General features: G+C 36.9%; 1 protein-coding gene across 2 annotated transcripts; it reads left to right on the top strand.

Moving 5' to 3' along the window:
- The first annotated feature begins 6670 nt into the window (after positions 1-6670).
- On the top strand, positions 6671-11968 carry LOC127261280 (cysteine--tRNA ligase, chloroplastic/mitochondrial). 2 transcript variants are annotated; one of them, XM_051289558.1, is made up of 9 exons: positions 6671-7079; positions 7344-7407; positions 7817-7978; positions 8229-8399; positions 8615-8896; positions 9027-9152; positions 10919-11122; positions 11215-11316; positions 11403-11968. In XM_051289558.1, the coding sequence occupies exons 1-9, from the start codon at positions 6694-6696 to the stop codon at positions 11646-11648; spliced, it is 1743 nt and encodes a 580-aa protein (XP_051145515.1). In that variant the 5' UTR covers positions 6671-6693; the 3' UTR covers positions 11649-11968. The 2 variants fall into 2 exon arrangements, with proteins under 2 accessions (XP_051145515.1, XP_051145516.1); XM_051289559.1 differs by having other exon boundaries at positions 6854-7079; positions 7340-7407.
- Positions 11969-11981: the final 13 nt, after the last annotated feature.

The raw sequence follows: 11981 nt of genomic DNA, 5'->3' as shown, positions 1-11981 counted from the left end.
GGACAAATTTGTGGCACCGTCAATTAGGTTACATGAGTGAGCTAGGGTTGTCTGTGTTGAGCAAGCAGGATTTATTTGGTGGGGATATGATAGGTAAAGTTCAATTATATGAGGCTTGTGTAAAAGGGAAGCAACGCAGGATGAGGTTTAGTACCGGTCATCACACTTCAAAAGAAATTCTGGAGTATATGTTCATTCAGATCTATGGGGTCCCTCTCCGATGAAATCGCAGGGCGGGTATTCTTACTTTGTCACTTTCATAGATGATTATTTGAGAACTCTGGTTGTACTTTCTGAAGACTAAAGATGAGGTGTTTGGGAAGTACAAGGAGTGGAAGACCATGGTTGAAAAACGGACGGGTAAATAGGTCAAGACTCTAAGAACTGATAATGGGTTGGAGTTCTGCAACGCTCCACTTGATTATTTATGCAAGAAAGAACGTATAGTGAGGCACCGCACTGTACGACACACACCACAGAAAAATGGAGTTGCAGAGCGAATGAACCAAACCCTCATGGCACGTGTTAGGTGTATGTGCATATTTGCTAGCTTATCTAAGCAATTATGGGCTGAAGCAGTTAACACTGCTAGCTATCTGGTTAATAGATCTCCATCAATTGCAATTGACTTAAAGACTTCTCAAAAGGTATGGTCCGGTAAACCCTTTGATTACTCTAATCTAAGAATATTTGGATGCCCTGCATACACTCATGTGAATGATGGTAAGCTGGAGCCAAGGGCGGTAAAATGCATATTTCTAGGGTATGCAACAGGAGTAAAAGGTTATCGATTGTGGTGTACAGAAGGTAAAAATTCTGGTAAATTTCTTATTAGCAGAGATGTAACCTTTGATGAATCTGCTATGCTTGATCAGAGTAGATGTTGTGAAAGTATTCCATGTACAAAAGATTGTGGTGCTGACCAGAGGGTGGAGTTTGAGACTCCTGAAAAAGTTTAACAGAGGAATAGCAGCAGGATAATACTATTGATCAATCCGATCAACCAGATCAGTCAAAACCTAAAGGGAAACCGGTTGAGGGGGAAGTTGATGACGATGGTACTGGGGTTGAAGATTCCATAGCAGCAAGAAAGGGAAAGAGAAATATTCAGAAACCAGCTAGGTTTGCAAGATGTGTCAATACATGCGACATGAATTTTGTGGCTTATGCACTGGCGGTTGGTGATGATCTTGGCTCTGATGAGCCAAAGACATTTAAAGAAGCTATGGCGAGTAAAGATGCAAAAACCTGGATTATGGCAATGAATGAAGAGATGCAGTCTCTTGAAAAGAACAAGACTTGGAATCTTGTTGCACTACCAAAAGGGGTGAAGCCAGTGGGATACAAGTGGGTCTTTAAAAGAAATGAGGGAATTCCTGGTGTTGAACCTGCTAGGTTCAAGGCGAGATTGGTGGCAAAAGGGTTCTCACATAAGGAAGGAATCGATTACCATGAAGTCTTTTCTCTTGTGGTGAAACACAAAACCATTCGGGTTCTTTTGGCAATGGTGGGTGCTTTTGATCTGGTGCTAGAGCAGCTTGATGTAAAAACAGCATTCCTTCATGGTAATCTAGAAGAACAAATTTACATGTCTCATCAGGAGGGGTTCTACAGTTCTAAAGTGGACCAGGTATGCTTGTTAAAGAAATCTCTGTATAGCTTGAAGCAGTCTCCGAGGCAATGGTACAAGAGATTTGACTCATTCATGGTGTCTAATGGTTATACTCGTAATCAGTTTGATAACTGTGTTTACTCGAAGAAAGTTTCTACTGATTCCTTTGTGTATCTTTTGTTGTATGTGGATGATATGTTAATTGCAGCTAAAAACATGACTGTAATTAATGACTTGAAGGCTATACTAAAGGGTGAGTTTGAGATGAAGGATTTGGGTGCGGTAAAGAAAATACTTGGTATGGAGATCTGGCGTGATAGAGAAGCATGACGGCTATGGGTTTCTCATGAAAAGTATATTGAGAAAGTTTTGCAAGCATTCTCTGTTGATCAATCCAAACCGGTAAGTACCCCTTTGTCGGCACACTTTAAACTTGATCGAAGCACTATACCGGGTACAGATGAAGAGGTTAGCTACATGAAGATGGTTCCATATTCAAGTGCAGTTGGAAGTCTTATGTATGCGATGGTATGTACGAAACCGGATCTCGCTTATGCGGTTAGTGTGGTGAGCAGGTTTATGGCTAATCTGGGTAAAGATCAATGGGAGCTGTAAATGACTGAAGGTATTAAAGAGGGTATCTGATTACATGGTCTGGTGCAGAGTTTGGAAATGAATGTGGAAAAATTGGTGTTATTCTGTGATAATCAAAGTACTTTGAGTTTGGTTAAAAATCCAGTGTATCATGAGAGAACCAAACATATTGATGTAAGGTTGAATTTTATTCATGATGTTCTGGAGGAAGACAGGTTTTCTATTCAGAAAATAGCTACATAACACAATCCAGCTGATATGTTGACAAAGGCACTACCGACGGAGAAGTTTGAGCACTGCTTGAACTTGGTGAATATTCGCAGAAGGTAAAGCCCTTTCGGGGCATCTGGCAGGAAGGAGACGACTGAGAGATACTGACGAACCTTCGGCGGTTGGAGAAACTTCAAGTCAAGGTGGAGATTGTTGAAACGTGACTTGGATGTAGCAGTCTACTCGATCCGAAAAAACCAAAGTGAAAGGGCTATTTCAATTGGCAGGGTTCCTTTTGGGTTTATCCTAATTAATAACAAATAGGCTTAGGGTGATTTGGGGTGCTTATAAATAGACAGCTATAGTTCTTAGTCGGATGACATAATTGTAAATATCTGAATTAGTATAATAAAATATCTCTGGTTCCTGCCAGTGGAGATACACTGTCACCGAACCACGTAAAATCTCTGTGTTCTTTATTTGCTTTCTTTCTCGTTTTCTCATAACAGTACATAAATGGCTAATCCATTCAAATTACAACATGTACGACATAAAGTAGAATTAAAATCCACTCAGTTACTAGTCTTAAGCCCTTAAATCAATGATTCAACATAATACACAGTACAATGACGAGATGGACAATCGAAGAGAATTATATATTCTCATAAAATTACAAACAAACATATTAGAATTACAATTGAAATGCAAATATTTATTATCATCATATAGTATAACGTGGACATCTATTTCCTTGAACGATGCTTGTCAATAATCCACACACATGAACACCTAGCTTCATTACTCGTACACGGAAACCTTGATATGGTATTGGACTCACTTACACAAAAATATTTGTTTGTTTTGGATCAAAACCACGGTGGGTGTATACCTTTTCATCGTCTCGCCACTGTAACTATTTTTCACAATGCATATATTTATAGTATAATCTTGAAAAATTGTTTCCACTTTAAGATATTTTTAAAACTCCTTCTCTACCACATGAACGCCGATGCCATGGAAATAATTATTTTAGATTGTCTACACCAAACATAAAAAAAATAAAAATAAATAAGGTCTTTAATTTGCAAAATAATGAACTGCATTCAAGGATTTGACCAATCAATCAAAGCAATTAGAAAAATTTAAACGCACTAAATTTTATACTAGGGCATGATAGAGAAATAAAACAAAAAAAAAAAAAAAAAAGCATTCATAATTTTTTCTAACACGATCTTGAAAAGAACCATACAAATCCTCAATCATATCACATATTGTCGATCAATTCAATCTCTCTTAATAGTAGCAACACAATCACATTTATGATTTCATAATAATAAGTAAAGCTAAACAATTACAATGGATTTTGGCTCAAAGGGTGGATTTTGGCTAAAAATAATTAACAAAAAAGGTCTGAGTTATCTTATTCAAACATTAAAAAATGTAAACCTTAAAAAAAATAATAATAAATAAATAAATAAATAAATAAATCTGAAAAGAAAACAAAGCAATACCAACTCATAAATTCAACCTTGTACTACAAGAAAATTAATTGCAATCGCCTCACAATATTCCATTCCCCATTACAGCATTCCATCAACCCAATTAACATCTCAAACCAAACAATATATGTCCAGACTCGAAATAACGACAAAAATCAAGCCTAAAGCATAAATAGTTTAATAGGCAAAAAAAAAAAACCTAATACAGAAGAAACAAGAAAAACAAACCTAAAAACAATTACAAAATTGTGCAGAAATCATACCTTCAGTTTTGGCTCATGTAGGTTTCGGATTGTCGATTTTCCGACTATGATTCACAATGTCAATCACCTTGTCCATTCAGAAGATCGATTCTTCAATCTTGTGAGGCGAAAAAACAAGTTTGGGAGGAATGGATTTGGGAAGAGAAATGGATTCGTAGAAAGAGGTCTAAAAAGCTGCTTGTTTTGTTATTGCCCGTACGAAAATGAAAGATCCCCGTTTTCACCTATTGTGTTTGAATTTTACAAGGATTAGATCAATGGTATAAGTGGCCTGGACAAGTCACTTGAGGCTTCTGACTCGAGGATTTTTCTGTATATATTATTGTATTTGAACTCCGACCCAATTCTCCATACTAAATTTATCATTGTTCTCTTTGCCTGAAGGCTTCATCACACAAACCGCTCTCCCCGAGCTTTTTTTCTTTTTCTCCTTAGTGTCTTTCGATCACATGGCCAAATTTTATTGAAAAATTATTATATCGCAAGAATATCAAACAATTATCGAAAAATAAAATTTGACAATCAAAATATTTTATCGAAATAAATTTGAGAATCACGTCGAGTCAAGGTAAACTTCTCTTTGTAAAAACAAATATGCTCCGGTGGTGCTTTCGGTTCGTGGCGTACGTTCATAAAGATAAAACGACGTTCATCTTTGAATTAGATGACACCCCAATATTTCAGAGTTCCAGAGAACTAAACTGAAGGGACGAGCTGTGTCGAGAAGAAGACTTCCCCGAACTATCGCCAGAAAACTCACTGGAAAAATACTCTTGAAATGAAAGAATTATAGAAGGAGAGAAGAGATGTTCTCTTCTTGGTGGTCCTTGAAGAATGGGGTGGAGTAGACGTTTTATAGACACTCCACCTTTTGGGAGAATTAAATTTCCCTAGTCAAAATCACTCGACAATAAATACTTGAGCCGAAACCGTCTGTAATCGACGACGAATAAATTTCGGTAGCGTTTGACTATAAATATTAAATTTAATTCCAGTCATAAATATATTATTTGAATGTTCGAATTTCAAATAATTATCTATCATACATGCATGTAATTATAATTTTCTAGACTATATTTTTGTTACACATAAATATATTTTATTGGGTTTCAACAAAATATTGTCTCGATTTGGCTCTGGAGCATAATAGACTTCGTCAAGCCTAGCATTCACTGAAGACCTTTGAGCCTGAGATAAAACTTATACTAATGTACTTGTATTATTATCTAGTCTAAACAGGTGGCACCCGTACCTGTGGCGTACCGGCATTCATATTTTTAGCCACACTATTAATAACCACTATACAATTCACATGCATTTTAACTCACCGAATAATAAGTTTCGAAAATTATAAATTTATTTCAAAATTAAGTTTTATCTATTAAATAATTAATCGATTTTCCAACTTTAACTATTGGAGCAAAACGGCCACAATTTTCTCCAATGGAGTTCTATATTCTAGCATGGCTTTGGTGGCTTTTCTTGTCATCTGTGTAGTTTGGTCTTTATCCAGTCTTGCTCCATCCTTACGACCGGGTTCTCCGCCTACTCTATTTTCCGATGTGGAAAAAAATATTTGAACGTCGCCGCTGGCAACTCTAATACTGTTAGTTTCCTACAATGCCGGTTCAGGACCTAACCGGCTCCATGATCCGCCTAACCGGAATTTCTATGACAACGAAACTATCGTAAATTATCCATTTGCATGTGATTAAAAATTGAGATGAAAAGAAGAGATAGTGCCTGGAGCAACACCAGTTGTTCTTAGCCAGAGCTGAGAAACGAATTTTAATGGTGACCAGCTCTCAAGCGACATAATGCAAGAATCCTATCGGTGATCATCTCCTTCTAAAGAACAAAGTCGATTACTGTCGAAGATGTTCTCTTTTTGGTCCAAAACCCCGACGTGAAGGTAGCAATGCTCGCCCACTCGGAGGCAGAGTAGATCTGGTGGATCATCTATACCACCACCGCCATCGTCCTCGTCTTTGTTCCCCTCCACATCCTGAATATATCCAGAAAGGTCAACACATAGTAGTGTTTTCAATAATATTTCAGTGCCGACTATATTTATACGACTGTTTTTTTAACACGGTTGTATTGGTCCAAATAAGATGTCACATCATAATATATTATGTCCACCCTCTGCGATTAGTTTTGTGAAAATGAGACCAAAGCAATTAAAATGATGTGTTTTGAAGTCGTAATTAATGAGTTACTTATAATGAGATATGGAATGATTTATTTAATCACAATAAAATTAGTTTTGATTTTAATTTTTTTTTTTTTTTTTGCCTTGCTTTCTCGTGAATGTATGTAGAGCGAGAGAATAATATTTATCGTCCAACCCAAACACATCTACATAAATATCATTAATTGGACCAAACTAAAGTGGTAGATCAAATTCCGAAGGCCCAATCAAAATTAGGCCACCCAAACGCCGACCAATAAGGAACTGACACGTGACATCACGCCGATAAAGGGACTTCCCGTTCCCGTGGTTGAGGAACAACTCATGGCAGCGACTCTGCAAAAATGGCACAAACCTTTGTTCCCGTTCCGCGTCTCGGTTCTACACTACAGGTCCCTAACCTCGAGGTCTTTCCAATTCAAGGCCAATTTCCGATTTCGCACCTTTTGTGCCGCGTTTTGCAGCGATGCAACGCGACCTTCGGTGAAAAAGCTTGCAAATGGTCATTCTAGTGATGGTACTAAGCGTAGGGAACATTCTGGAGAAATTAGAAAGGAGCTATGGCTGTATAACACGATGAGCAAGCAAAGAGATTTGTTTAAACCGCGGGTCGAAGGGAAAGTTGGGATGTATGTTTGCGGCGTCACCGCGTACGATCTCAGCCACATTGGTCACGCTCGGGTTTACGTTCATTTCGACGTGCTTTATAGGTATTCTCTGCAAAATTATTTGAAGGTTTGAATGAATTTGTATTTTGGTGGATGTGTTTGTAGTTGCTCCTTTGCTTCAAGAATGATTTTTTGACCCCTTGTTTTAATTGAGAACGTCTTTGGAAAATGTGAACTGTATGCCTCTCGATTTTTTCATTTCTAACCATTTATTTGTTCATTTATCCTTATGGTTATTTGTGATTCACTTCTGTGTGCTAGAACTAATTGCACTTTCTTGATTTCTTTGCTTTCCAAATTAGGCAGATACCTCAAATTCTTGGGATATGATGTAAATTACGTGCGCAATTTCACTGATGTTGATGACAAGGTGAGTTGGATGAATTGTAGATTTTTCTGGTGCTTTTCCCTTTGCTTTGGAAGCTGATTTCTGAAAATTTAGAGCTTGAGCAATTTTGTAAGGCTATTAGCTCCAGTGCTGGTAAAAGAAATCATAGAAAGCCTATTTAAAAAGAAACTTCACAGTAAAGGATGGAAAACAATTTCTATAAACTTGTGAAGTAAGGGCTAAGTTCTTATAGTGCATAATTCTCATTTACTTAGTGTGGCCAAACTGTCGGAATGAAGTCCTTGTAAGTATGCATCCTACGTCTGGAGTTTGCTACCTTTATTTGATTTGATTTAATTTTATTTAATGAGGTAATACTGCACTTATTAGTACCGCATACTTGCAGATGACAAGGTAGCTCTGAGTGCTTTTGCTTTTTGTTTCTCTATAGATAATTGCCAGAGCAAATGAGTTGGGGGAAGATCCGATCAGTTTAAGCAGAAGATATTGTGAAGAATTTCATCGTGACATGGAATTTCTAAACTGTCTTCCTCCTTCTGTGGAGCCTCGTGTATCGGATCACATGCAGCAAATCATTGATATGATTAAACAGGTATTCTCTTGATTAATGATATAAATTACTCTGAACTTTCTGTTCGATCTGTTCCTTTGTCTGATGCTTATATGGAGATCACTGTAGTTTACGTCAGTATCACAAAGTTGAGCTCCCTTCTTTTAGCCATCAAAGTGCTGTGAACCTGTGATGCTCAATTTTTCAGCTATAAGATGCAACTCAACTTTCAAAACCTCTTCTGTGATGTGAACTTCTGATTCTCAATTTTTCTTTGATCTGTTTCTGCTAGATACTGGATAATGGGTGTGCATACGCTCTTGACGGGGATGTTTACTTCTCTGTGGACAAATTTCCAGAGTATGGTCGGTTATCTGGACGGAAATTAGAGGATAATAGGGCTGGGGAACGGGTGGCTGTGGACTCAAGGAAGAAAAACCCAGCTGACTTTGCATTATGGAAAGTGAGTTCTTACGGCCTATGATGTGTCAGGAATCCTTGTTGAGATTTATATAGCTTTGAGTTTCTCTGGAAAATTTTATTGCGACACAAGTCAAACCTATCATTTTAGATTGTTCTATTAGGCATTTGTTGGGTGAATAAACTTATGTTTACTAGAATATGTTTTATGCAGTCTGGTACATCTACGTTTCAGAATTTTAATTTCCATTATTGCAGTCAGCGAAGGATGGAGAACCTTTTTGGGAAAGTCCATGGGGTCCTGGAAGGCCTGGATGGCATATTGAGTGTAGTGCCATGAGTGCTGCTTATTTAGGTTATTCTTTCGACATACATGGTGGTGGAATGGATCTTATTTTCCCACATCATGAGAATGAGATTGCCCAAAGTTGTGCTACGTGTAACGAAAGCAGTGTTAGCTATTGGATACATAATGGATTTGTGACCATTGACTCTGAGAAGATGTCAAAGTCCCTTGGCAACTTTTTCACCATCCGACAGGTACAGTGAATGATTTAGAACATGTCTCGTCTCTCTCAAGCATACTTTTACAGAGTTAATTTTTAGTTTTTTGTTTTGGATCACTTACTCTGGTTTTTTTTTTTTTTTTTTTTTTGGTATCAATTTTCAGGTTATAGAATTGTACCATCCACTTGCTTTGAGGCTCTTCCTCATGGGAACTCATTATCGCTCCCCAATTAATTATTCTGACCTACAGCTTGAGACTGCCTCAGATCGTCTTTTCTATATCTATCAGGTATGGCAGTATTCCTTCCCTGTGTAGACATGAAAATACTTATTTGTGTACCAATCTCTTCACTTGTTCTAATTGTCATCAGTTTCTTTCTCTATGAAGATTTTCTTTCCAACTTACATTATAATTTATGTTTATGAATAATTGGTTACTATTATGACTGAAATCCCTAGCTTTTCTGGTCGACTAATTGGATTGCCAATTAATTACAGAACTGGGCAGCCTTATATAATCTAGGATAATTAGAATTGGCCTGTTGCTTTCACTAATAAGATTTTCTTGCCAATCCTATCGTAATCCTTAGTTTATTAATATTTGTCTATCATTATGTCTGAAAGTCCCTAATTTCTCTGGTCATCTAGTTGGATTGCCAATCACACCACTGAAAAATCTTAAGTAGGAGATACCAGGATAGTTTCTCAGCACACAGCGACTATTTTCGAAAACATCTCCCCCATGTTTCAACTGTATTCAAATTGTACACTTATATTCTTTCTCTTGGCACTAATACATTTTGTATACATGCTGCTTGCTTTGTTATTTTTTCATGAACATTATGCTGCAGCCTAGGTTTTGAATTTTTGTTTTGATGCTTGAGCATGCAAGTTTACAAAACAAAGTCAATGCATATTTTGAGAAGATTCGAAATTTGGTTTAGTTTTTAAAATTTTTTAGAAAATTAATAAAATTAATCAACATATTTATGTTAAAACAGTTGTAAATATACTCACAGTTCTAAATGTTGCTCCATGGCGCAGCCTATGGCAAGGGGCGCCACATCCAGGGGTGCCATTGCAATGCCACATAGTGGAAGTCGGAATTTTAACATCATCTATTTTAATTTACTAGGGTTAATTAGGGGCTTGTGTTTCTTTCATTCTTTTGAAAACAAAATAAAACAAGGATAAGGAAAGTTTTGTTTTATTTTTCTTTCCAAGTTTTTTTGGCTTGTCGTAGCTGCCCCCTTGTCTGCTGTTTTTCATGTCTCCTTTTTGCCTCTCACACTTCCTTCCATCTCCCACCATGCTGCCGGGCTTAGGCAGGTACGGCTGCTGGCAACCGCAGCTTCAGTTTGTCATATAAACTACCTTTTACTCTTTTCTGTTAAAGTTATTTTATTAATTTTTTGTTTTAAATATTTTAAATAACATACTCCAATAGTTAGTTTTGTTTATTGAAATATTTTGTATTAATTGCATGTATGTGTTATATGTAATAAAAATGATTTATATTAAAAGTTAATAGTGTGCGCCATGTGCCCATGCTGATCTGAGCCATAGGCCATTTGCAAAAATGTATATATTAAACCAACTGATACAAAAGAGTGTGCAGAACAAGTTAGATAATCATATGCTTTATACATTTTATTAATGTTTTCTAAATTAATATAATTTTTTTGGCTGGTGATTTTATTCTTTTTTCTTTTTATTTATTTTTTGATTAATGGTTTGAATGTGATATTTTGTGAGAGGGAATGAATACTATATAATATAGAGAATCGCGATAATTGAATAGGATAATTTGTTAAAAAGAAATAATCATGAAAAGAGCTAACCTGCAATGTTGGGTTTCGTTAATGGTTCTTCCTACAATAAGTTGAAATTTCAGGAATTTCAACCAAAGATTGAGACTACGGCTGCAGCATTGTTATAACTGCAATTGCTACAACCAAAGCACGATATACAACTATAGACAAGTCTTTTATGATCCGTGGCTCTACTGTCGTTATACTTTTCCTGGCTTGTATAATAGGATTCCCTTTGGTGTAGGCATTACACGATTGCGAGAATATCTTGATGATGCAAGATGAGAACAGTTTGAAGGATTCGATTCCATCAGGAACTGCAAGCTGCATAGGCAAATTCAACAACGAATACTTGATGTCATTGTGTGATGATCTCCATACTCCAGTAGCTTTGGCTGCAATGTCTGAACCGTTGAAGATCATCAATGATCTCTTGCACACTCGAAAGGTATCTTTCGCATTCAATTAATCGAGCAGCAGCACTTTTAAAGTAATGCCTTTACTGTTTCTCCCAAGGCACCAAAACTTTCTCCTTTGTAGGGTAAGAAGCAAGAGTTGAGAGCTGAATCACTTGCAGCATTAGGAAAGGCAATTGCAGAAAGTCTTGATGTTCTTGGGCTCTCCCCGAATACATACTCCGAGGTAAAATAAATTAAATGGTCGCCACTACATCCATTTTTGTGCGATGAAAGTTTACCATGTAGAAGTAAGTGGTCCTCATGTTGCAGGCGTTGGTGCAGCTGAGGGGTTATGCGCTGAAGCGGGCGAAGCTGACAGAAGATGAAGTTGCACAGAAGATCGAAGAAAGGAATGATGCAAGAAAGAAGAAAGAATATGAAAAATCGGACAGCATCAGAAAAGAGTTGGCCACTGTAGGAATTGCACTGATGGATAGCCCGGAGGGGACAACATGGAGGCCTGCCATACCTCTGCCATTGCAAGATCCACAGACTATTTCTCAGCTTAGAGATTAGAAGAAAATTGCATCACACTTGATCATTTTTCTTGGTATAAATTAATTGGATGTTGATAATTTATTCTTAGTTACACAGACAGATAATTGTGTTTCTATCGGTCATTGAGATTAGAGCGGTTAACGAGTCGAGTCGAGTTTTAAATGTTCGTATTCGTTCGTTGGGCTTTCGAGCTTGTTCGTAGTGTTTGAGCTTGGCTCGTTAAGAATTTTTATTGTTTGAGTTCGTGCTCGGTTCGTTTAAGCTTGATTAAGTTCGTTCGAGTTCGTTTGTTTCACTTTTTTTTAATTTACATAAATTAAAAAGAAAAATTAAAATTATTGCGCGTTTATT

Source organism: Andrographis paniculata, unplaced genomic scaffold, assembly GCF_009805555.1.
Source record: "Andrographis paniculata isolate CXL003 unplaced genomic scaffold, ASM980555v1 Contig62END, whole genome shotgun sequence".
NCBI lineage: Eukaryota > Viridiplantae > Streptophyta > Magnoliopsida > Lamiales > Acanthaceae > Andrographis > Andrographis paniculata.
The sequence above is the reverse complement of the archived record's forward strand: the minus strand, read 5'-3'. Positions and strand labels throughout refer to the sequence as shown.

Coding starts and splice junctions, on each gene's coding strand:
- LOC127261280 (XM_051289558.1), top strand. CDS start 6,694: ATGGCAGCGACTCTGCAAAAATGGCACAAACCTTTGTTCCCGTTCCGC. Junction 7,408..7,816: donor TCACTGATGTTGATGACAAG/GTGAGTTGGATG, acceptor GTTTCTCTATAG/ATAATTGCCAGAGCAAATGA. Junction 8,897..9,026: donor ACTTTTTCACCATCCGACAG/GTACAGTGAATG, acceptor ATCAATTTTCAG/GTTATAGAATTGTACCATCC.